The following is a 27,415-nucleotide window of genomic DNA, read 5'->3' as shown; positions in this document are numbered from 1 at the left end:
GTATCTGTAATCCTCCCACTGCTATGGTTTCGCAGTCCTCCTTCCCCTGTAGCCAGGCTCTGGCTTCCAGAAGCGGCTGGGTACTGTTTCAAAAAGCTTTTTACGTGACCAACATTCATCCCAACCTTTTTCAAACCTGGCATTATTTGAACACACCCCTCCCTACACAATAGAGTTCCCACACCGCTGATCCGCAGAGGCTACACTAATTGTAAAACACGAGGCAATTTCTTAAGACACAAACATTAAGTGGTTATTCACAGCCAGAAATGCAGGGTTTAAACTGCAGTCAAAGACATGACTAAAAGTAGGAAGAGAACGTCTAGCACTAACTTTGGACTAGTTACTTTCAGCACTGGCAGTAACCCAGTAAACGACAACAGAAACACAACACCGTGAACATCCCCTTAGGGCTGAAGGAAGGACTGAACGTCCCTGACATTTATTGATTCTTCTTTAAATCGTGGGTTTTTACGCTGCAAGAAATTGTGCTCCTTCAACAGAACTACAATAGACGCTACAAAATACTATCAGGCTTTTAAGACAGTAGTATCATTACTATCTCTTGTGTAAAAAAAAACCAGATCCCATTAGCACAGTCGGTTGGTTACCCCAACTTTATTTGCTGCTCGTATCCAGAAGCAATACATTCTCCCTGGAAGCAGATTGTTGACTACGTATTCAGATGCTGGACCCTGATACACTTGTCTGCGTTCATCCTGTTCAGAGTTTGCCATCTCTATAATATATTCCGTAATGTCAGAACCTCCATCTACAGATGGTGGGCCTATAAAACAAAAAGAGATTTTTTCCCCTATTAATTTCAGAAAGCACTTTTTCTTCCAAGTAGTTTCTAATCAGCATTCTCAAGCTAAAAGTTGAGCAAGATGAATTCTAAAAGTTAAGAGTGCAGGCTTTATCATATATCTGAGCAGAAACACTTCTGAAGCTTGCTTTTTCCCCTGCAGTTACTGATAGACTACTTTAAGATGGCCTTCATAATTTCTTCAGATATTTTCCACACGTTTCCTTCAAAACACATGGTATCTTCATTACTTTTTTCATTACCTCCTTTACTGAGATCAAAGTAAGAAAAAGAGGGTTGATTTTTAAATTGCCAAACACGTGTCAAGTAATGAGGCAGCTGGCAAGCTTTCTCACTGAAAGACATTTATGTCTGCTTAAGTCTCACCATATCATTGCACATGCATGCATCGGCAAATCACAGGCAGTTAACAAGCTTTGGTCATCTTAAAAAAACACCCTAAAATAACCCAACAAAACCCAAACAACTAAGGACACGGACTACATATAAATATATATATATATATATATTTTTTTTTTTCCCCTGAAGACTTCTACAGATTTTTAATTTGTGTTATGACATTTAAAATCAGGAAAGTATTTTGCTCAGAAACACTGGAGCTTACCCCACTGTAAAGTGATTTCCTTGGGCTTAGCTTTGCCTGCCAGGCATGGAACATGACACGGTCCAGGAGGAACAGCTGATGTTGTAACAGTCATAACATCAGAAGCCTAGCAGTAATACACATTATTTTAGAGTGGAGACACAAAACAAAATGTCACTAAAACATAAATGGAAACAGTTTTCAGAAGCAATTTTCATTTTTCTCACCTGGCTTTCACCACCTTTACTGACACAATAAACTCTCATCCTGTATGACGTCCCAGGCTTGAGGTGATCACAGACATGTTCCCTCTGGGGACCACTGTATATGCTGTCCCATTTACTTCCTGAGGAAAGAAAGAAAATACTTTCTACTACAAACTTTTGCAAAAATAAACCTTGAAAATTCTCTCACACCATTATTAATTAAGTCAAGCCACAGGATCAAATTTGAATGATCAACTATGCAGAGAACATGTGCAACACAACATACACATGAAAACAGAACAGGAATTGTGAAAGCAATGAGTAGCGAGTGCATCAGTACACTGAATTAACACACAAGCTGAATTAGTACTGAAAGATGATTGCTTACCAACTGATGTTTCTGAGATTTCCAAGAAGTATTTAGAAATGTCTGATCCTCCATTATCTTTGGGTGGTTCTGAAAGAAACCAATATCTTCAGCTCAATTACAGAAGATATAAAACCAATGCGTTGTTTTGTTACCAGCTTTTCCAGAAAACTTATTCATTCCTTGTAGAATATTCAAGCAGAAAACTCAATTCAAACAGAAACAGAAAACTTCTGTATCCACAGTACATTTTCCAATTAATCGTGAATATGCTAGAAAGAAAAGTAACTAAGCAAATACTGCCAATGTCAGGGATCACCTTTTGTTTTTAAGAATGAATGAAAATTATTTAAGCATCACATCTAGAGGCTACCATAACTGTGGCTACCACAACAGCCTTGCCTGCTTCTCTAAAATGAAAAAAGGAAAACACTACTTTTGTACAACAACCCCAAAAGAAACCAAGCTGCCATTTTTTGGTAATGCTTTCTCCTGCAGTAACAACATCTGCAGAGACAAATAATTAGCCTGAATTCGCCTCTTTTTTTTTAATGTGCATTGGTGAGTGACTGCACAGACATAGACAGCACTCAAATACAGCACTAACAAAAGGTAACCTACCCCACGTAACTTTCACACTGTGTGAATGGATCTTGCCCTTCACGGTCGGTTTACTTGGTGGTCCAGGTTTGTCAGGATTGGTGCTATGTTCTACCACCTCACTAGGACTACTTTTTCCTTCGCTGTTGTAGGCAAAGAGCTGTTTCAGGAATGAAGAGAATACATAATAAATGCTTTATTTAATGACAGGTAATATTCTGCTGATCTACAAAATTCTTCTATGAAAAAACCTCCAACCAAAATCCCAAGAAAAGGCAACAATTTAAAAGAAAACAAAACTAGCTAGTGCAAAAAAAACGTTGATCTGTATTATGCTTTCACCAAAACCTACTACAACAGAAGTATTACAGGTAATTTTCTGCTGCCTCCACAGAAAGTGTCTTAGCTGCGCGAAAACACTGAAACTCCAGAAAAGCATACAGTCATAATTAAATTTGAAACAAAATATAGTACAAACCCTAAACTTGTAGGATGTACTCCTCCTAAGATTTCTTAAAGTGCATGAGAGCTCATCTCCGTTGTACTGTGGCTGGAAACCATAACCCTGTAAACGAGGGAAAATAAGAACACACACAGTCACTAATTTTCCTCAATAAACCAAAACCCAGCTCAGGTCGATCAAATATTATTTTTAGCTTGAACTTCACCTTTGTTTCATTGAGTACATGTAATACTTGCCAACTGTTGCTGTATTTTGCAGCACTTTTATTTAAAAGTAAAATACAAAGTTAATTTTATTTGAGCACCACTGTGTATCACGCTTTTACACACGTAACAAACCCCAGCACTTACAGAGCCTTCTTCTTCCATGTCTAAACTGTAAGTGAGAGAGTCATCTGAGGACACCCCACTGGGTGGGCTCCACTTTACTGACAGCCAGGTCACCCCTGCTTCGACAAGCACGGGGGGTGGTGGGGCTGGTGGGACAATTCCAGCTGTATAGTATGTCACTGTCTCGCTGAACCCACTGGAAAAATAATTTTAAGAATTGTTAAAAGCAGCAGATGTGGCTGATCAGAAAATAAATGGTATGATAAATTGTGTTCATTACCTCATTCCAATATCATTTTTAGCAGCTAATCTGAGCGAGTATTTTGTAGAAGGAGAGAGTTTTGTAAGTTTATGCTGCTTCAGATGCCCGTAGTAGCATTCTTTGAAGGGTCCATTCTTCCCCTTTAAAGAAGTGAGAGAAACCTGAGGGGTTTTTTGCATGGGGACTGCATGCTCCCTGCTAAGGTCAACTTCTTCACTCTAAATCTTCCTAAACTTCATTTCACTAATTTAACAAAAATGAAAAAAACTAACCCAACAAAACCCACCCAAACCCAAACCCAACATATGAGTAAGCCTAAAGAATGTAACAAGCTAACACCACCACGGTCACACTGAGCATGCTGATAGTTATCCTGAGATTTCCTGATAACAAAACCACATTCCGAGATACCCGTTTATTTTTCGGCACTGTAGATTTCACAAAATGGTAACAAATTACTACAGTTGAAAGCAACACAAATTTTTGAAGTTTTTTATCACTTTGGAATATGTTTCAGTAAGAATTTCAAAAGCCAAGTGGTATTTGTGACAGCTACTGAAGACACAAGCCAAATGCTCATTCATTTAATGCCTAGGCTTTGCTTAATGAAGCTCTGAAAGACAAGAACCAAATGAAGGAGCTTTACGCTGTCCTCTCAGAGGATCTGAAAGGATTGTCTGCCTTTTTTTTTTTAATTCAAGCTTTTAAATTGGCTTGTCCCTTTAAAACTGTCTGGACAGTTACACTGGAAATAGCTGACGTACCTAAGCAAAAGGTATTTTTAAGTATAATTGGTCTACAGATGTCATTATGATTTTTTTTGTACTAGAAAAGGTCTTACCTCATCCCATTCTAAAAGAAAATTAGTTATTTTGGAACCATTGTCATTTGAGGACTGAAAAATAAAGAAACAATGAAAAAAGTTAAAATCAAATGGTTGATGTTTTTGCACATTAAAAAACATGTCAGCAATTTAGTTTAATATACTCCAACTGCCTTTAAAAACAAGATATTTAGTGTTGAGCTGAAAGGAATCTGCAGGAGGCATAGAGAATAGCTCTCTTCCACAAACGTGCTTGTGATCTGAAAGTCTACTGTGGGCACAGACACAATTATTCGGTAAAGTGAGTCAGAAAGGGTAAAAACTAGTAGGTATTTTAACTGGTTTCATTCCTCATTCCTGATGGCTCTCCAGGCAGCTATACTACTTCTATTAATTCTGATAGTTTAGAATATGAACTTATGAATAGTTTTACTTTAGGATTAATCCAAATTATATTCTTAGAGCTTTTTTCCTTGTGTCCTAGCACTGTGTGTTTGCCAACTGTCAACAGACGAGCAACATTTGCACTTGTTATGACATACAAATTGGGAAACTCCTTCATTTTTTCAAGTACAGGTTACACAAATATTTTAACTGAAGTGATTTAGATATAAATTGCTTTCCAGGTGTAAGTGTAGTAATAAGAAAAACACTAAAAGACAAGAAAACACAGTTACCAAGAAGTCTTCACAGATAACATATATATTGAAAAGTCAGATTAAAAAAATTAAAGTTACAAACTAACCAAAGGAATTTACTTTGAACGGGTCAGAATAACCATAAGAACTCTGAATTATAATGTTAAGTCATATGTATTTATCATCCAAGAACCCCAAGCAAAAATACACATGCTTCAGCCTCTCCTATGCTGCCAGTTCAGAAGAGAACTTTCCTATGGAATATCCTGCTCCTACTTGGAGACACCTGCTCCTAACTGTCACACTAAAGCCATACACATGAAGCTAAGGAGACAATGAAAGGAAGAGGAAGGAACAATCATGATTTTAGTTATCAGTCTCAACTGCGCAACTTAAAAGCCAACACCTAAAGTACACACTAGATTACTGACACAGCTAATTTAAACATACCACACATGAACACACCAGACTGCTTACCTTCCACTGCAAACTCAGGCTGTTTTTCGTTCTGTTAATGAGTTTCGGTGCAGCTGGACAGTCTGGCTCACAACTTTCTGTAGTGAAACTCACTAATTCTGAAATGGATTCTTTTATGGAACTGCTGGTTGCTGAAACTCTGAACAAAGGACAATTAATTATGATGCTATTGCATTAGCACCTAAAAATTTAAGCAAAGGGTTGTCAACTTTAGAAACGCACTTAATCACAAGCAGTGGTTACAGCAACAAGACCAGCTTGCTCCCGACATAGGAGACAAGTGCCCAATCCCTCTTCTTTCAGATCACTGATTTTAAGAGACAACAATTTCATGTCTCTTTATTCAGGAAGAAACAACAGAAAGTGAGGTTACAATGTTGCTCCAAGTTCTAGTAACTGATGCCCACATCATAACACTGCTATCTGTTCTGTGCTCAGGGAGACAAGGGCATGCTGACAAGAGCGGAGTGATGGAGATCACATAGGTACACTTACTGATCTTGAAGACTCCATTTGGCACCCTTCATTTACTTTACAATTGCTATCTAGCACAGTGGAGATATTTTAGTGATGAAATACACATGGGAGGCATGATGAAAATTACAGTAAGTATTACCAAATGGTAACAGAACACCTGACTTGAATCTTTTGATAAAAAGACCTTGAGATTCAAATACGGACAACACTTGTACAAAAGTATGGATACTGAAATGGGCTAAATCAGCTGTTCAGGCAATAAACCCACATTTGTCAGTGCAATTGTTAAACAGGATAGAAACTCAAGAACAGCACTGCTCATTTATGTTTGTTTTTGAAGAGCAATGACTTGACTAATTTGTCAGAAATACTGTCCATCTAATCAGGCCAATGGTAGGTAAAATAAAGCTTGCCTGCATGGAAAGCAACAGCATGAACCAAACACACACCAAGTGCAAATGGAGCTGTGCTGGGTAACTCGCTCAGAACTCCTGCAGTTTAAGAATCTGAGTTTACTTCAGCAAGTCTTAAAACTTGCCTCCTCCTGTGCCCAAGCATTTGAGGAGCTCTCTTCTGCTACTGGATCACAGTGTTCTCTAAGCTTGTTTAACCAGCTTGTCTTTTTCCTGACCAGTTAAACATCTCCAGTAATGCTTATTTACTCTACGTGGCAATTCTTGAATGTCACGTCTTGTTCCCTTGTAACACAGCATCTAAGTTCTCCCAATTTCAACCAGTTTCCACTTCCCCCCTTGCACTGCTACTGAAGTCTGCAGTTTAAAAGAAGCAACTTTGCAAATCAAGCTGACAAGTCAGACTTGCAAATCCATGTTCAAAGCTAAATTATTATTTACCACTGCCTTCAGCCTACAACAATCTCTTTCACTGAGTCCACTCTTGTTCTAAAAAATACCAACAGAGAATAACTTCAGTCTGTATCTGAGAAACACGAAGAGACAGAGAAGATGGTAGGGAAGAAAATGAGGTTACATTTTAATGAAAATAGAAGACAAGTGAGAATTCAGATAGCAGAATAGTGTCCATAGCTACGCTATTTTTGTAGAATATTCCTCAAGTTATTTGCGATCACACCTTTTTCATGAAGCCACAACAATTTTCTAACTCACATATCAACAAAAACATTAAGTATTTAATTCCCAGCAGCATACCTGGCATGATAATCAGTTGCTGGCCTGAGATCAGGGAGTGTAATTGTTAATTCTTCCCCACTGTGAAAAGGGGAAGAAAAAAAAAAAAAAAAAAAAAAAAGTGTTACAGCTCTTCCTTATACTTTAGAAGAATAAAAGCTTATTGAAAAGCAAAACCATGTAGCGCACATTTAATTTTCATGTTTCCCATTGTCCATGTAACTCTTAGTGATATTACTTAATATTTATTTCATGTGAAGTAGGTAGGTCTGCAAGTCAACAAACAGCTCCTGATAGAGAGATTGCTGATCGGTTAATGTTTTTAAACATTGGTATTGTGCTTAAATGAAGAAACTAAACTTACACATAGACAGATTTAAATTTTCCATTTTTACCACTGTTGGATATTGCTACTTCAAATGTAAATGCTGCTGGACTATGACTATGGCTCTCTCCATTCTGTGAACTAACTGGGAGATTCCAGGACAGAACGGCTGATCTTGCTTGTATATCAGAAACCTATTAAAAGCATAAATAATGCAAGTAAGTTTGCTTTCTGTAATAAAAGGTATATTAGTCAATAACACGGTGTCCCTAGTTTGCCTATGAAGTTCCTCAGTGGAGGAATTCTTTACCTTTGCAGTGGAAATACCGAGTCATCATCTGAATTTAAATTATTTCCTCTTTTCACTTCTAGAATACCATCTTAAAGGATTTCCCTTCAAACACTAAACAAACAGACAGACCCACTACATTGCCTCAGTGTATGAAGACAAAAATCTGTATTTCACCTGTGCTGTTTGCATCACTCATCTAGAGCAAATTTTCAGATTTGGAGTCTTGAATGCTGACGCAAGATCTATACTTCGGCAGTCAGATGGCCTAACTTTCTAACTCTATCACAACTCCCTCACATAACCTTAATATTTAACTACTAAGCTACAGGATAGCAAGAGGCTCTGATTTTAAGTGCTTATGACTAAAACTTTTGGTCTAAGTTTTTTGCTACTTAATACCCATACTCCAAATTTTCTGTGACAAAGTCAACACTTTGCTTCTGTTCGCATTAATTACAGATGTCAGAAGCAGCAATGAACAAATGCTACTGTCAAGCTGGAGCAGAACACCACAACCCTTGCTTACTGTATAGATAATGCAAAGAAGTTACATTAAACGTGCTCAAGATCAAAAATATCAGTGCAGTACTAGCCTTTTAGACACTGAAATTAACATCACCAGACTCCAACTTACTAAAAGTATTTAAATACTCAAATATTTGCTCCAATTTCTAAACATAACATAAAAAGATGATCTGCTTTTGTAAGTTCTATTCCCAATACTCTTAAATCCTCTGAGGGGAGGATGGTTCCAAGAGAAGATAAGACTCCCATTAGTTTAGCAGGCCCCTGGTTTGCAAGGTACTGAAGCCCTTGCATACACTAGACAACTTCAACAGTGGATATATATTCTCGGCTTACAGACTGGGAAACTGAGTCAGCCAGACTGTTTTCAGAGAGTTGAGAAATAGTGGGTTTCCATAGCATGGTTGCTTTTCCCAGCTATGAACTCTGACAACTAAAATACGTTTTGTCTATTACGAAAATAAACCACTAAGAAAAAAAAGAGATCAATAAGACATATGTTACTTTACAGAAAGAATATAAAGACAGAAAATAAGGGTATTTTAAGGATATTACTTACGACTGGCTTGCCAATGCTCAAGTGAATATCACATTTCTTGGATTCTGTGTCAGATTCTGAAATTTCAAATACAAAACAGATTACCAAAAACCCCAAGAGTAAACCAGTCTGTTACAAAAATGCCACCACAAGATGGAGTTCGCCTCATTAAGAGTTTAACAATAGTACTTATTGTGCAAAGTTCATTTCCCCTGTTTGTTTTGGCTGTGTGAGGGGTAGAAACATGAACTATCCAAAACTAACAGTGTTACAAAACCCCTTTTAGTACATCCTGCACAAAGGGTATATTTTCCTAATCTGAGCATAAATGGGTTTTCTTTGACAACACAAAAACATTCCTCCAAAAATGAAAGGTGTTCAAAAAATGATAATAAGTTCTTATCTCTCTATTGTATGTGCTTTCCTTAAATATCTATTGCAAAACACTTGGTCTCGGTCTAATTTGGAAGCCAGATCGAAACTGCACACTAAAAATACATAAAGGTACTGAAAGGGTTACATCTGTAAGCTGAATCCTATCTTTGCAATTGTCCACGTCGAACAATACAGGATGTTATTCTGGCCACATACACATTCCCCCCCCCCCCCCCCCCCCCCTCCAATAAATCTGTATTAAGACAAAGCTTTAATCAAGTATATTTTTCATCCTTGAAACAAGCTGGATAAAAGCTTCCACCTCTGCTTACTTCTCAAGATACAAAGTCAGATTTCTCTTTATTTCTCTAACCAAAGAGTTACCAGTGACACTGACAAGGACTAGACTTCACAGCCCAACAAGACCGCTTAAATGAGGACACATACACCCCCCCAAACTCTAAAAGACAAACAAATGATTTAAGGAATCATGATAAGAAACTTTCCGCATTTCAGTGACACTTTCAAACCAAGAGGAAAGACAACAATATCATATATAAGCTATACCTGCATATACTAATATATCGTAAATAGCCACAAGCTATTTTAAAAGCTCAAACATTCATTTGAGCAGAATAACGCATTGAACTGAAACGACAACTGATCAAACAGCAACCTGTACAGACAGTTGCTCAAACCTTCCTATTCCCTGTAGTTTTAAGTAACTCAGAGTCATGTGAAAAGTACCACAAAGAATGACACCAGAAGTCTTTTATGCAAGTACCCACAGGTCATCCTTGCTTGGAGTAGTGGTCAGTCCCGGGTTAGAAAAGGTACACAAGGAAAAAAAAAAAAGTTTCAAATTAAATCTTCCTGAAGATCTTATTTGAGAAATCTCAAATGAACACACTTGACATTACTATGATTTCTAGAGGGGAAAAAACCTAAACATAATTAAAAGTATTTCAGGCTTTCTCTAATCCTGAACAGCTAAAGACATCTACAAATTAATTTTTTTCAGAAACTGTTTTGCAATGAACTTACAGCATCTTCTGTTACAAAAGACTCTAGATTTTTTTTTTTTTTTTTTTTTCTTTTTTTACCCTGTCAATGCAACCTACCTCCCACCTCTGCATCTGGACTGCCCTTTGTTTTTCCTATCTGCTTCTGCTTTAGTGGTCCTCCTGCCCCTTGCTGCCCCTTTCCATTTCCATTCTGAATTGTTGCATTGGAAGAATTAACAACTTTATGTGGTGAAGATGGAGGGCTGTTAAGTTTATTGTTAGTATGACTACTAGCTTGTCTGTCTTTTAGTCTTTTCTTCAGGTGTTCTTGCATTTTGAGACTCCTTTCATCTCGCTGAATGAAGTTTGTCCTTCCATGAGAACGAGGTTCTACAGAGAAAGGAGAATTTACTTCATTATTCAGTACAATTTATTTGACATCTGAGAAACGCTTTGTAAGTTAGAAGAATAACTGCAGTAAAACCAGAACTTGAAAACCCACAGAACTTCACTGTGCTTGCTTTGCCAGTCTGTAGATGCGTGGAGCTGCATGGCTCACATAACGTCAGCTTGGGGCATCTGTGAAGTCCCAAGGAGTTTTACAGCTGATACTCAGGGGTCTCTGGGCAGCTGAGCAACAGACAAGAAACACACACGTACCGCACTGCTGACTGGTAGAGCTTTGCTAAACCTTAGGAACCTCACCTGATAAAGAGTTTATGGATTGGCCTCAGATCAGTGTATGACCATAAAGATCAGTTAGCAGGAGAAGAACACACCTGGAGGTTTAATTCTGGTTTTAAAACAGTCAATGTTAGCCACGATGCTACAGTAAAACACCCAAAATATCTGCAAACTTCCATTTTTCCTATTTAACGCATATCCAAATTGCTGGTTTTTTTTTTTCTTTTTCTTAAAAATTATTTTTCATCACTTGCTGAGTTCAGCTTGCTGGGTTTTTTGTTTGTTTGTTTTAAATGTAATTCTTCAGGCCTTTCTCTTTTGTTAGCTGCTCAAGATTACCCCTTACAGCTGCCTTCCCTGACACAGCCATCCATGCACATTTTCGAAGAAGTGTAAGCAAATTTAGGACCCAAACTGACTTTTTAAAACATAGTTTGGGTTCTATTGAATATTCTACCCTAGAAGTGAGCTGAAATAGCTTGATTACTAATTTAAACTTGAGAAAGATAGTGAATGGTCTTACATATTCTAATTTCTTTGTGTCAAATGCCTGTTCATATAATAAGGCTTACAACTTGGTTTAATTCAGCAGTGACCCCAGTCTTCCACTGAAGTATTGCTTCACTTGTATTTTAAACATAGAGTGGACTTGCACTTCATCCTCCAACATGGATTACTGTGTTTTTCAGTTGATGTATGGTATTCTCATTTTCTTTCCAGTCATACCTGAACTTTGCCTAGTCAAAAATATACATTAATGTGTCACATTAAACGCATTTTCAGAATACTTCATGCCCAGGCTGTGACAAAACACAGCAGTTTTGGAGAGCGGAATTTTAGATGAAGGTAGAAGCAATCATTGTGGCACTTACAGTTAACAAAAGTGGATCCATGAAAAATATACACAGTATTAGAACACTTTTAAGTTACTGTTTTTGCATTGAATTCTTAAAAACTGAACAGCAGAAGATTTAAACTTCATAAAAATCATACTTCACACACACAGAGTGCCTTCAGACCAGACTCCACAGTACTTTACCCACAAATGTATTTTAAGACTGCTCCCTGAGCCTTATATGTGTTTATGGGGCTAGTAACTAACACCAAAACCACATAAATGTGTAACACAGCTACTGACAGAACTCGGCTCCCTCAACCTAGATGCGCTGAGTGAAAGGCCTTGTCACATATTTAAACATCACCTGCGCGCTCACCTTGTTCTTGAAAAACGTGTGGTGGTGGATGCTGGTGAATGAACTGTGGTGGCAGCTCTCCTGTCCCAGGAACTGGAGGGTACACTGGGTGAGGTGGGTGGGGAAGCAAAGCATGGTGATGATGCATGTAATGTGGCACATGGGGAGGAGGAGGAGGAGGATGCATGGAAGGATGGAATTCAGCTGAGTGTGGCAACACCACCACTTTACGAACTCCATTTTCTTCCACCACCTGTCATGCAACATAAGAGATTAAAAGTTAGTACAGTAACAATCTTATAAATTTAATAAAGAATCTCCACGCTTATGTTTATACCCACGATATAACATACAGGGATAATATCTATCAAAATGAATTCCAGTGGAAATGCAGCATATGCTTGCTGCTGGAAGAAACTGGAGTTTGAGGCAGTCAGTTTTAAGAAGCTGAACCCCACACACTGAAGTGCTAAGCAATCTATAATTTATGAATAATGTATATATTCTTTTAAACAAGAACTGTGAATTGATTAGGGTGTAATTCCCGTCTACTTGTAATTACAGTTAGAACTGCTTTAGCCCACATCCGGACCGACAGCGCTACTGTATGTACAGGTCACTGCATGCCACCTCACCTGTGGTACATGTCTGCATGCATGTTCTTAGCCTATGGCAAGCACAAAGCATTACAAGTCAGCCCTGCTGTCTTGTACTATGATCCAACCCAACTCAAATGTCAAAATATTCCATGTTTGCCACAGGCTAAGAGAATTCAGACAAGGAACCTGTCTGCATGTCTGAACTCTAGGATAAGAAGATGCTAAGACAGTGCATGCATACGCACACTTCTAAGCATGTGTCCTAAACCAGCCATATATAGGCTTCTTCTGGAATCTAAATTCTGCCAGCGTGTAACACGTTAATAAGTCAATGTACTGCTTTTCCTACAGGAAATTTAAAGTATGTTAAGGTTTTATACAATAGCATTTTTCTAAATCTTAAAACTGAGGAGAGACTTTGGACAGAACACAGGCTTTGAAAGACAAGGTGAGAAAATGACACCAGTGCAGGATTCACAAAAAGACATATTTAACAATGATGATGATGAAATAAAACTATGCCCAGTGTAGTCTCATTTTTAAGACAGCCAGAACAGACAAGCCAAGGCTGAGGCTTACAGGGTCCTTTCTCCAGGTAGGGCTCACAAGTTGTCATTCTGTGGTTACAAGTCCATTTTGCTCATCTGAGGGATTCCAGTTTTCAGGATCTACCGTTCTGACTAGGTCAAAAGGCTTCCAAGCTGACCATCAGAGAAAGCACCTGGTCATATTCCAGTTTGTTTCTTCTGCCACAAGACAGAAGTCCACTGGTGTAAAATTCAGATTGTACCCAATGAGAAGTCTGACTCAGAAGCAAACTAGACTCCACTAACCCCTATTTAAAGGCAGACAACAAATCAATTGTTTTCTCCTTCACGCAAAAAAAAAAAAATAGGTATGAGTAACATAATTGGGGAAGGGCGGGGAAAATCAATGATAGAAAAATGTCCAATATTAAAGACAAGTGGACACTTTAATCAAGTCTCAGTAAGAAAACCAGGTGTTTTTTCTGAGATTGGTTTAAAATGAGTCTGTAGCTTTATGCTTCCTTCCTTCTACATCAATCACCTCCTCCAAGGTGCATTTAAAAGTGCAAATCACAAGTGCTATTAGGCAGGGCCTTACAAGGCTTTAGTATTAACAGAGATGAATCATGTAGTCAGCAGAAAACCTCCGTGGATTCAAGTGGGGGGTGCATTCCAGCTGCAGGCTGGCATACAAAATTGAGATGCAAAAAAAAATTTTTTTTAATACAATCCATAAAGTAAATAATACAAAATAAAACCTGCTTTTAGAAGATTTGCACTTCTATTACTATTACTAAAAATATACACAATTTGTATTTTCAAGCATTTAAAGAAAGCACTTACACAAAAACAGGCCATACGTTTTATCCTGTTAGTTCTTTCAAGATCCTCCCTTAAAGCATATTTAGTTTGGCTATAAGAAATCACTGTAGCATTTCCTAGCTGGCCAAGAAGACATTACGGATGTTGAAATACTGCTTACTCCAAAAGTACATTTTGAAAATCTCCTCGGCAAAAGACAAACTAATGAGAAACCATTCTTCTGAAGGGAAACAGAATGTGTCCACTCACAAACTGCTATGACAAAGTTCAGCTGTGAGACAACCTCAGAGTCAGCTGTATTATTAGCAATTCTTAACAGACTTTAAACAGAATAAAAAAAATTTACAAGAAGTCACTTAAGACTAAGCTTACATTGAATACACTTTGTTCTAGAAACAATGTGGGGGGCTTTCTGGTTCATCAACGTAACTAAATACACCACTCAACTGCAATACACTGCATAACACTAACACATGCTCTAACACATACAAGTCAAAACTCACAGCAAATTTTGATGGCTATGTTACTCTGTTTTATGTATACATTAAGCAAGAACACGTGGCAGTTCTGAGTAGAAGGCATACATTAATATAGCAAGACTTTCCTATGATTTTACAGCCCAAAGTTGCTATGTCCCCATTCTCCACTACTGAATCACTTCATTCCACTTTGGCAGAAACCAACATAACTATCCCTGGGCTCCTCCAGATAGATTAGGGAACAGAAAGTTCAAGTCTCATCTACCGACACAAACAGTAACTCAAGCTCTGATTTAGAGCTGGTTTCAAACTTGTCTACCCCTGTCAGAATGACCCACAGAAAACAACCCCCCTCAGTTTCATGTGACAGCAAACACACAACAAATGTATTTTTCAGTTTGTACACCTCAGCATTTGCCAGTGCTTTGCATACTGTTTGCACTGAAGACTCAATTTCATATTGGTGCACAAATTATCTGGGGAATCTTTCTTCAGGATCTGCATGAAAGTAGTTAATTGAAGCACAAAATGGAGAGGCAGCTGTATGCAAAAAGACAACTGCCTGGAGAACTCAAGAACATACAGCTACAACGTTTTCAAGCCTACTCAGAAAACTCCTGTTTTGAACGTCACTAGAAAATTAGAAACCTAGCCTGCCCTGTTTAAACATTTGTTTTTAATTAATTCCCTTTAAAAATGCATTAAAGTAAATTGAACTGGCAACTTCAAATATCTCTGTGATAACAGTTCAAATACCACACACAGGTCTGATCTGCTGTGACTTAACAGCACAGAGGAGTGGAAAAATCAGTGACAACGGAAAAGTAAAGCTGGGAGAGAAGCCCAGAGTCCTGCTCATTTCATAGGCACACGTCACTAGCATTAACACTCCTCTTCACACTTCTACTGTAACAGCAGAGTGCTTTGCTGAATGTTAAGGAGATCAGAGCTGGTAAAGAAAGGGGCATTGAAAACTTTGATAAATAGAGTTATATTAGGAGAGAAAAATTTGAATTATGAAAAGACATGAAAGAGAAATATCTTATGCAGTCCGGGAAGGGGGGAAGACCCAAGGGATGAAAGAGAATGATACTGGTATATGACCCATATAACCTCAGCGTAAGAAACACGAGTCTCACATCCACAGTATGCGTGAGACATTCTGTTCCGATGCTGCCCCCAGCTCCATTCCCAGCAACGCCAAGCGCTGTCTGTACCCATAGCCCTCCGACACCTAGCCGGCGGCAGTCAGCTGGGATTGCTCGAATGACCCACGCACCTACTTTCACCTTGAAAACAGGACTGCAGAAAAACCAAGATGTGGGTCCTGCTAATGGGGCTCCGAGAGCCAATTCAGAGCCATCTACAGGATTACTAAAAGTAATTTTTACTGCCTGGAAGCATTATTAAAAGAATCCAGTAAACTAGATCAAATTTTACTAAGTCAACAGAAGGTGACAGAGCCTACAATAAAGTAAGTTAAACAGTTGATAAGTTCAATGGAAAAAACATGAGAAATGCTTGTAACAGCGGTTCCAGATAAAATAATCAATAGCCTTATTGTTAAAGCGCCACAAACATACTGAAATAGAAGAATAAATTAAAGTTTACCTGAGATACATAACCGGGAGGCACAAATATAGGCGGCATAGAACCATTTGGTGACATCATAGGAACATGTGCTGGACCTGAGAAGTAACAAGGTGCCACTTTTTAACAAATGAGGCTTTTACAGATTTGAGACACCTTTTTTTCCAAAGGTGGTGGCTCACTTTGGTGCCTGAAAAGCCAGCAACTGCATCCAACTCTGTATTTATGGAACTACTTTCAGACAAGTAGATTTAGAAGCAAGGCTAAAACTATCCAATTAAAAAGTCAGTCAGGAGAGAAACTTAAATAATCTGGACTGCGAGTTTCAAAAAAAATAGAAGAGTGGCTGTAGCTGTACCAAGTTGCCACCAAGAAAAAGTGATGCAATTTATGTCACCGATGGACAATGTGTTTTCACATTCAAAATACACATTAAGTAGGACTTAACTTTCAGAAAGCATCCAGAATTTTAGACAATATTGCTGAATGCAGGTATGGCTGTACATTTATTCTACAAAAAGCACAGGTTAGATTTATTCCAACCATCACACTTAAACAGCCAACAGTATTTGTTTAATTGTACAAAACTCAGCACAGATAATTTTAGTTCTTTTTTTGTGACAGTTAAAAGTCTGTAGCAGCATCATCAGCACCACAGTAATGCTGACACAGCTGGTCTACCAACATTTTTTGGTTTTAAATAAGAATATATTATTTTTCATATCAAGTTGAAAAAGTATTTCTGTCTAGGATCTGATGAAAGCAGAATGGACACGTTTTATATAATATCATTTGGAAAGATGAAAAATATTCCAAAAATGGAAGTACTGATAAATTCAATTTGACTTACAGGAGATATTTTGATCCGACTCAGATTTGCAGTTCTGTAACTTACCCAGAAGGTAAAAAGTAGTTTGCAGCCACACACAGAGGGTAGCAATGCTTCCCACAAAATCAGCAGACCGCTAATGCCACTACCTTACAGTAAAGTGAGGTCGCACAGCGTCTATTAAAGTTGTTTAGATTAGTGTGGACTAAATCCCATGCACACTCACGTGATAAGATTCTGAGAAGACAGTTATTCAAGGATCGTTACAAAAACAGTTGAGATGCCAGCCTTTTATAAATTAGCAAAGACTACAGAGACGCAGGGGATCTTGGCAATTTCCCAGTGCTCATTTGTGCTTTAAGTACAAACTGAAAAATCTGATTTATTACATTGCAGAACATATAAAAACACATTTGACATTACAAATTATGGTAGTAATTCTGTGATATTCGCAAAATCAAGATATTTGGATTCAGTACTTCAGTTTTTCCTTTACCTTGAATACATTGAATGTGTCCATCTTCAGTTGTAATTGTAAATGTTTCACCTGGGTTTACCTGTACAAGAATAACCTGTAGAAAACAAAACACAGAAGAGGTGGTGGGTTTTTTGGGGGTTTGTTTGTTTGTTTGTTTTTTAATTTTAGAAATTACCTGGGGGTGTGTGCAAAACCCCCGTGTCTACCTTATACCCACATTAGATTAAAACAATATAGCTCTGGTAACCTTAAAAGAGTAAAAAAGCAAGATGAGAAACACTGATGGGTACAATGAAATTTCTTCATACTTTTGACATAAAATCATTAGTGTTGCTTAATCAGTCTGATTACTACCAGAAGTGCTTCCCTTGATACAACTGAAATAATTAACTAAGCTTTTATTTTCAATGTTTTCACACTGCTTTTTCTTCTTTTACTGAAGCAATACATACCTTAAGATCCACTTTGCTTTCCAAGCTTTGCCTGAGATTATTTCAGTTGCAGGGCTAAACTGACAGAATCATGACTACACACACAAACAAATGAAAAGGAAAGAAAAAAGATCCTTTGTGCAAAACTCAGCCATATTTTTTCATTGAAAGCATGCTGGTATGTATTTTGATGATATATTTTACGGTGCCATCAAGTAACTTAATGAAGTGTGCAGTTCTTTGGGGATGGAAAGAGGGTAGAAGAGGTGATAAAGCAGGTCACTCCTACCACCTCCACTCTACAACTCCTGAAAGATCAGGTGTATTTTCTCACATAATTGTGTAATCCCGTAGCTAAAGAAATACAACCAACAGTGAGATTCTGCAGGTCAATTTGAAAGAGACGGCATGCACTTTCGCACAGATCAATGTAGACACCTGCCAGAATTATTCCTCAGGCAGGGTACAGCACCATTTCCCTCGTGCTGGGTAACACAAACCATCACCTCATTCCATCCCACAGCACATGCTTCAGTCTTACTGTAAAATAATGGCAGCTGTGCTTCAGTTTTATTCTAACATGACAACTTTACTACAAGAATTTTGTAGTGAGATTCCACAATATGACATAGGGACAGGTCTAATTCTTAGGTAAAATGAGGGGTTTGGCCATGTCAGAACCGCACAGTTACACAGTCAAATTCCACCCTGGTGACAGCTAGCACATAAAGAAGGCCAATGTAAACACCAAAATAAAATACATTTGTAAAACTAGTTACAAAACGCAAAAAGTATAATTTTCTTTCATTCTATTTTTATAAAATATTTTTATACTATTCATGGAATCACAATTACATCAGGTAGATGCGACCCAAAGAGATTATCTAGTCATCCAACTCCTGGTAAAAATGAACTACACATGATGTTAATGAATAAACCCGTCTATTTTGTGCTGCTGTATCTCCAATGACGAAGCTCCATAAACTCCCCAGGCATCTGCAGCACTGTTTCACTATCCTCAACGTTACAGATTTTATCATCTAACTTCAACATTCCCTGCTTCAACCTGAACCCTTACTCCATGTCTTAACCACCAAAGAAATAAAGAATAAAACATCAGTAAAGGAAAGATTGTTTCCTGTGATTTAGGTGACATACACTGTATATAAATTTTCGGGGATTTTTATCTGCCTTTTTTTTGGAAACAGTGCAACACCGATGACTTCCACTTGCAGTCTTTACCCATCCCTTGGCAGACCTTTTTCTTAAGGACCACTACCAACGAGATATTCCTTATGATAAGCTGACTACTCTACCCAAATACAGGACCTGTTGCTAATTTTCTAGATTATCTTTCTAGTAATCAAAATAATTTCAGGCTTCCAAGACGCTTGCAATTCCTCCCACTTTGTATCAGCTGCAGATTTATGAAGTACACCTCAATTCTACTGTATTGGTCATAAACAGATGACTGAAAAGAATGAGACTTAGAGAGATCTTGTGGCCCCTCATTCAGCCTCTGCATTTTGACCAGCTTCACTGCCCACTCTTTTCCAAAGACTTTGCCAAGTAGCTTATGCTGGCCTCAACTAAAGCACATTTCTTCTCCTGCTAACATGTAAAGGAGTCAGCACGAGCATACCCACGTTTCCTGAAGTTACAGCCTATGCCTCCTGCTTCTGTCTCCCTCTGCTCTTGAGTGTGCAGCCTCTGCACAGAACGAGAGTGAGGGTTGCACCGATCTGTTCCATTTAAACTCCTGTGTGTAAAGCAAGACTCAAAGGAGCAGACTGATAGATGGTGTTTAACACTCATTTTGCTGCTTTTACATATTGCTATATTAATCTTAGCTTTTATTTTTTAACAGGGGATGCAGAAGCATTATGAACACAGACCCTGCTCCAGTGAGTTCACAAGACAGGAGTTTTACTTTAGGTAGACAAGTTGCTTCTGGACATCAGTAAAACTCCAAAACCCCCTGAAAAGGCCATCCAGCCAGTCAGCAGTATTTATTACAACTCTAGAGAAAGACAGATGTCAGAGAATACTTTTAAAAATGGCATAATTAAAGCACTGAAATTTAAGCAGATCTGTCCTTTCAGATACTTATAAAGTAAATTTATGCCACTGAATTTCAAGGAGAAAAAGAGAGATTAGCGATGTTAATTGTTTAAAGACGACTGACAATAAGGGGCTGGGGGTTTGCCAGAGCACAAAAAAGCAGGAAAGATGAAGTCTGCTGCAAACGGCTGCTAGGTTGTCTGTTGCAAACAACAGTAGGCAGAGGAGGCAGGTATTAAACCTCACAGCAAGCCTCATCTTCGAGGGCAAAAAAATTCAGAGACAGGAAAGTGATTCTTTTAGAAATTCAGGGCCTCTGACCGTGTCAGATCTTCAGAACAGGTTTCAATTAACTGAAGTTCTCAGAAACAGTTCAGGAAACTATTAACTGAACTCAGTGAAAAGGATCATAAGTAACTGGTGTAATCACAGGGCTGTAGAGCCATTCAGAGACTGGAATTTCAGGAATGCATGGGGCAATGTGTTATAGGAATGACTCACTATAATTAATGAAACAAACGCAGTTCCATCTACCTTCCACCAAGGAAAATTTCACTCAAGGAAGCTTGAGTGTTTCTAATGAGTCAATCTAAGCCAAGTTAGAGGACAGACTAGTGCTAGGAGTCACAGATCTGTTAATGCCTTCAGGTGTCCCTGCAACCATCTCACAACTAGTACAATCAACACAGTTTGAAAGCTATTTCAAAGCACTGGTCAGTGTTTTGCTTTTATCCCTTACTCACACACTTACCATTGCTGAAGGTTTTTTCAGAACAAGAAACCTTTCCAGAAAACTTCCAACCCACATTTTATGTGAAATGAAACTAACAAAGTGGGTGCTGCATCTGACTGTTCAAAGTGATTGGCCGAACAGCACAAGTTTTTCTGAAAACAAAACCACTGTACAATACTCTACAATTAGCCTACCCTCAACAGCATTGGCAGCAAAATAATTAAAATTCATCTGCATAAATAAAGCTTCTAAGTTAATACTCTATTTAAAAGCAAACTTGCAAATGTGAAGAGACTGTGGCTCAAAAGCCTCTCTAGAGGAAAGTGCCACAAATGAGCAGCAAGTGTATTCACTAAGCCGCTGAAGGATGGCAACACGACACGGATGGCAGCACAACATTGTTGTTTACATACAGACATGTTAGAATGAGAAATGTTGGCACATTAACATAAAATCACTTTCCTGGTCCCGTGAAGAGTTTTCATTAGAAAGACTTATTAGTTACTTTCAATATAATTCAATTACAAGTCTTCAAGTCTACTCTTCAAATGCCATTTTCCCATGCATGTCCAAGATACAACTGGTTGTTTTTTTTTAACCTCACCTAAATTGGCAAACAGTCTCCACTAGGTTCTGAAAATTTCAATGACTGTCACCTTTTGAGTCATTCCATACACGCTAGTATTTTACACCCTGATCTATACATGCTATACAAATACAGCTACGGAGATGGTATCCAATTAGATCTACTTGGATCTCTTTTCCTTGTGTAACATGAAACACTACCTACTGAGTAGCCTCACAGCTGGTCAGTGTCTAAAATTTCATGTTGCTAATGCGAGAACTTCAGAAATAGCTCAGAGACTCTGTAGCTTTACTTATTCCAAACTACATCTACGTTGTACTTTTATCTCCAGAGTCTGAGAAAAAAAAAAAGGGGGGGAAAAAAAAAGTACACTTTTTTAAAATAAAGCCTATTTTTCCAAGTATACCAGAACTGAAACAATGCAGACTTCTCCTTCTCAATCTGTAACAATTACAAAGTAAATGGTATCTTATTTAAAACCAGCTTTAGGGTCAATCAGATCCTCAATTCACGACTATTTTGCTGTACCTTGTTTATCCACTGTACATTCAAACATGCCAAGGTCTTCACTGTTACCCTTCATAATCATTTTGTATGACAGTTATCCTCCAGAAACTTTTATGCAACTTTCCCATCTGGATTAACCCCTTAATTCCTATTTCAATTAGTGTCAAACGCTTGAAGTTTTTTTCAATTAGTCAAACTAATTGAAGTTAGACGCTGATCAGATTAAAGCGATGGGCACTTCTGTCCCTTGCTTCAACAAAATGATTATTTAACTCCAGGCACATAAAGCCTTCAAATTTATGTTTTGTTATTACAGACTCCTAGAACAGCCTGGGTTGGAAAGGACCTAGAGAGATCATCTGGTTCAACCTTTTGTGGGAAAGGGAGCCCTGATCAGAGTACCTAGCACCCAGGCCTAATCGCAGCCAGCCAACAAACAGCCGCTTTGCTATTTAAAATCAACAAACTCACTCTCTCCTACCAGGATCTGTCATGTTTGTAGCTGCTAGTGCAGGGGGAAGATGCTTCTTAAAATCAAGAACCAGTGTTAAAATGTCTGGATGCCTGTAATATTTCTGAGTGCACTGAAAGCCTCTGAATGATGGGAAGCTATCTCAGCATTTGTAGTACAAGGCACTTGGCTTCCACTGCCAAATGGTAAATACACTTCAAGTTTACTCACAATTTATATAAGCTTGTGACTCGAACTGTTTTGCTTTCACTTCTGTCTGTGCTTCTAATCATACTAGGTACTTCTGAAGAGTTGTGTCCAGTAAAATTCTAAAGTTTCAACTCAATATCTCAAGTTTCACCACTGCACTGTAATTATTAATGAAGATACTTAATATCATGAAGCCAAGGTCTTTCCTCTCATTTCCTTGCAACAGACTTCTTGGTTTTGAGCACTGCAACCACCTGCAAATCTTTACATGAGCTTCAGAAAAGCTTTCAAAACCTTAGTGCTTTATTAAATCCCTATTTTTTTCCTTTTATTGATTTTTAGTTCAATTTTAAAGCACTTAAAAACATGTGTGTAACAAATATTCCTTTTAATCTGTAATCTTCTCACATTTCCACTATATTAATGTTGATTTTCTTCCTCCATATATTTGCACTTCTATTTTACTGATGATATCAGGGCCGAGAACCATATGCTTTTCTAACATTGCAAATCAGTATCGTAGTTGCTTTATTTCAGGCTCCTCCTCTTCCCACCATCATGAGTTGTACAACAAATAGTTTTTCTATCTGTTCTGTTTTCTACAGTATGCTTGAATGTCAACCTCCCTACTAGCACCGCTGGCACAGTATTACATGACTTGTGCAAAAGTGCAACAAATTTACTTGCCTGCTGTATGCTGTCCCCATTAACCATATGAGGTAAGAAGTGGCACTTCATTCAATATAGGCGTAGCTTCTAATGGAGGCGGCTGGTCGGCCATCATGTCTGAAAACTATTCATTGACAACTGCTCACAGTAACCACCTGCTAAAACAAAAAGAGAGTGACAATATTAGATACGTCTCTCCCCTCCCCCAAATAATTCTCTACTTCATTTGCCAAACTTGGTACCAGTATTTCAGAAGAAAAATACCGCAGTGCCTTCAGGTCTTTTTTTTTTTTTCCCCTCCTTCTTCTCCACAAAGCAAACACTTGCACTATGATATTAACTGAATCCTTTAATGATAGCAATTCAAGAACATCTGAAAAATCCATAGGAAAATACCAGACTTCAACACTCCACAACTCTCCCTCAAACATTTTCAAATAAAGTCAAAAAAACTAACTTTAATTGGAGACCAAAGTTACAATAAAACATCCACTTTAGCTTCACCACACATTTAAGAGACTTGTGCAAAACTGACAGTCTTAAAAGCATGGAGCATCACCTGTGATCTTTAAAGTCCTTCCAACCCAAACCACTCTAACGTCATCTAACAGAGGTCCTTCACAATGGAGTACACTCAAGTAGTCTAACACATTATCTGACTTTTCACTTTAAGTACAGCATTTAAGCAATACATATCCTTCCTCCAAAAAATGCTTCCTAAATATGTATCATGCATATTTAATTTCACATGCCAGAAGTGATGAAATCAGTTCATTAAATGAAGCAATTACACAGTAGTGTATTTTACACTTATGCAGCACTTTATTCCTATATTTGTAGTTACAATTTCTAAATTGCCTGTACTCCAGAATCCATGACCCAGGTTTTAGGCCAAAGAATTCACATACTACATGTACATGTCAGTCCTTGTGATGATCAAAAGAAATCCTAAACTGTGCAGTTTCTTCAGTGCTGCAACATGTCATCAGTACAGAGGTCTGACAGTGAAAAGAAGGCTTAAGGCAACACAAGAGAGTAGAGAGTACTTTGTACTAAGTCTTCAAGTGAGTACCATGGAGAATTGCATACGGAAAAGTGCCGTATAGTTTTGGGCTTTAGTAAATCACCTGTAATTGTAAGAAGTCAAAATACAATCCAAATGTTAGTGAATTTTCAGCGTATAGTTAATTCAGCAACCATAAAAAGCACAAGATAACAGGATACAGGAAATGCTGACATTTCCTTCTCCCTTCCCATTACCTCCTATAAACCCATACAGAAGACAAAATGCAGTTTGGATAGTCCAATTCATTAAATTAAAAGCAAAGTTAAAACAAAAAAACATTTCCCCATCCCCTTGTTCACTTCTCTATATCCAGTACAGAAATGACAGTGTTTGGGGGGAAAAAAAAAAAAAGGAAAACTCCTGATTAATTGTGTACTTGTGGAACTGAATCTTCAGCAGATTAGCCACAGTGGGGGAAATATCATAGCATGACTGTTACAATTTCTTCTGGTGTTAACTCATTTTGTTCAGAAAGGATCTGTAATAAAAGCTGAGATTACAAGGATTTCTCGTGTATTACCATCGCAAGTTACAGAGGCTGGTAGCATCCATTGGTAAAAACCACATCCCCTCTTATTTGCAAAAGCATCTCAAAATTATTGATACTATCACATTGCCACAAAACACCACATAACAAAATACCCAAGGCTGCCAAAGAAACCAGCTCATTTTGCATACCAATTGTTTTCTGGGTGTGCTCCAGTTACAATTTTAAGAGGCCAAATATGACTGCACAGGTGCAAGGGCTAGACACAAACTCCAAAGATTAAATTTGTATCAGGTTTGTCCTAAATATACTTAGCTACCTTAGCATGTTATTTATTTCACTAATAAAATAATCTTCCATCTTATTTGTCAGATTTTGAATTACCTCTGCCAGGGAAACAAATTCATCTGATTGTATATAACTATTCCACTTAAAAATACCTGCATGGTAACACATGTTAAAATTAAGGCAGAAGTTTCTTCCACTACATGTCTCATTTTTAGAGCTTTAGAGGTTAGATCTAAGTCTTAAGGAGCTATTAATAGGAATACAGTGTACACAAGCAGATTGAAAATATTTTATATATGCTTATAGTCTCAATTTCTTTCATCTAAGAACCTCAAAGATGACAGAAATTAGCACTGAACATGAAGGGGAAATCCCTTTACCATAAAGCACCTACATTTGCACTCAAACGTTCAACTAACCAAAATAACCAGCTGCAGAAAAACATGTTCTGAAACAAGTCCCAATACCACCTGCAATTTTAAATAAACATTCAAAGTTTCTATACTAGCCTCCTACATTGGCTGAGTATAATTCTCTGAGGCTTTGTCTGTATTAGTGAGCAGCACAGTCTAGTTAGTACAAATTGCAGGGCACAGCACCAACATCCACATGGTTTTTAGAATCCTTAATCTACTGCCTGATGACACAGGCAGTATTTACATTTACACCTACACACACATATGTTCCACTTGCTTAGTGCTGTAACTTCACATCTTTCAGAGAAATAACTTAATACTTGGAGCATTAGGAAACAAATCTCCAAAACCAGTAAGTAAGATTTCATGTCTTAGCAGGAATCTCCTTACAGACAGCGGAAACAGAATTACTCGCATAAATGAAACAGTTCTAATAACTCTTGGGCAGTTTCAGTTGGCTCACAACACAAAACATTTCACTGTACAGCTGGGCTCAGATGGTGGCAAGCTGCAGAACACTAATGACAGAGAGGAACATCCCCCAACATACCAACAGATTTGCAAAAACCAAGGGTTTTTTTTGGTTTTTTTTGAGCACAGCTTCATTCCTTGAAAATACTGGTAAGAGAGCAGCAAAAGACACTGCCGCTCTCAAAGGTCGTACCTCTAACGGTAAACAAGCATGGGACTCAACCCCTCCCCAGTTTACCAGGTAAAAAAATTTCCAAGGGAAATAAAGGACTCATTCTGAATGCGGTATCAACAGGTTCACCTCCCGAAAGCCTCTGTTTTATTCAAAGAAGTAGGTGGTATTTGGGTAAATAAAAAGGAAATTCCCCAAAAGTTATTATGTACTCAGCACAATTTCCTGAAAAACAAAACAAAGAAATGGACATCGATCTTGAAAAGCCATTACCCACAGCCTCCTAGCAGTAGCCTAGGAGCAAGGAACCCGCCGTCCTCCAGCTCAGCCGCAGACTCTTGGCCCCGAAGGCAGCGGCAGGGTAAGCCATGCAGCACGCTGCTGCCAGGGAGGAAGGCAGCTGCTTCCCAAGAAAAGATGGAGGGCAACCACTGCACCGGCAGAGAGGAGATTCGAGCATCCTGAACCCACCTCCATCCACAAGTCCCACCAAGTCTCACAGCTTCCCTCCTACGCTGTTGCTGGGTGTTCTCTGAACCCTCGGCTTTACCCCAGACCAAGTCAGCTTGGATAGGCAAATCCACCGCGAGCTGTAGACAGCCCATAAAGGAACAACCTACCCATGGGTAGAACTGCATCAAAAAGCTGCTCGGTCCCCTAAGGCTAATTTCTTCTACCACATGCTTGGTAACAGAGGCTCAGACTGCTGCTTTCCATGGTCTGTTCTTGGCAGCTAGTGTTTCATCATCACTACTAACTATCCAAGGGGTCTGAGCAAAAAAAAAAAAAAAGAAAAAAAGTATTTGCACTAAGAATTCACAGGCTGCATTGACATTAAAGATGAGCTAATACACATAATTTTAAATTCTAGACTAAAAATAAACAAAAATCCCATCTGCAAGCATTAAAGCCTAGACAAATATTGTTATTTTCAGAGCTGCAAAGGAATATACTGAGAATTAGTGATTCATTATATATGAATCAAGAGCAGAATTTGTAGAGGTATCTTCTAGAGCTTTGTCACCATGCATTGGAGATTTCTGAGTCAGTATGGAATTAAACAGATTAATTTTTAGAAAGGTTACATTTTGCAAGGGTACTTCTGGCCTGATTCACTTCTTTGCAGTGGTTTCTATTAGACATCATCAGCTAAAGGTCATTTCCAAACCTTGTTTGAGCCGAAGGATGAATTCAGCCCATATAAATAACTGGGACTAACCATTTCAGAAACAAACCTTCTAAAGCACTGTTTTAGCAAAGCTGAAAGAATTAATAGTGGCTATCACATTTCTAAGTTAACAGAAATCTACACCAGAAATAGCTTGAGCTTTTGCTTTCAAAGACTATTTGCTCAAGACAGACATCTAAAAAGCTGAAATATTTTGTCATTTCATAACATTAAAAACTA

At 38.1% G+C, this 27,415-nt stretch overlaps 1 protein-coding gene across 1 annotated transcript in view; it reads right to left on the bottom strand.

The window, feature by feature from the left end:
• LOC119157226 (fibronectin type-III domain-containing protein 3a-like) overlaps nt 1–27,415 on the bottom strand; it is a 48,409-nt gene that overhangs the window by 7,347 nt on the left and 13,647 nt on the right. Inside the window, 19 exon segments of the mRNA XM_037407902.1 lie at nt 612–787; nt 1,431–1,536; nt 1,637–1,755; nt 2,004–2,072; nt 2,604–2,742; nt 3,061–3,147; nt 3,396–3,570; nt 3,655–3,776; nt 4,478–4,531; nt 5,575–5,713; nt 7,221–7,280; nt 7,564–7,718; nt 8,901–8,956; nt 10,376–10,648; nt 12,157–12,388; nt 16,174–16,250; nt 17,478–17,553; nt 23,126–23,161; nt 23,163–23,265. Of these exon segments, the coding sequence (XP_037263799.1) occupies nt 612–787; nt 1,431–1,536; nt 1,637–1,755; nt 2,004–2,072; nt 2,604–2,742; nt 3,061–3,147; nt 3,396–3,570; nt 3,655–3,776; nt 4,478–4,531; nt 5,575–5,713; nt 7,221–7,280; nt 7,564–7,718; nt 8,901–8,956; nt 10,376–10,648; nt 12,157–12,388; nt 16,174–16,250; nt 17,478–17,553; nt 23,126–23,161; nt 23,163–23,222 (2,211 nt within the window). The 5' untranslated portion in view covers nt 23,223–23,265.

The sequence above is a fragment of the Falco rusticolus genome, chromosome 14, assembly GCF_015220075.1.
Source record: "Falco rusticolus isolate bFalRus1 chromosome 14, bFalRus1.pri, whole genome shotgun sequence".
Classification (NCBI taxonomy): Eukaryota; Metazoa; Chordata; class Aves; order Falconiformes; family Falconidae; genus Falco; species Falco rusticolus.
Note: the sequence above shows the minus strand (reverse complement) of the source record. Positions and strands in the feature narration are given on the sequence as shown.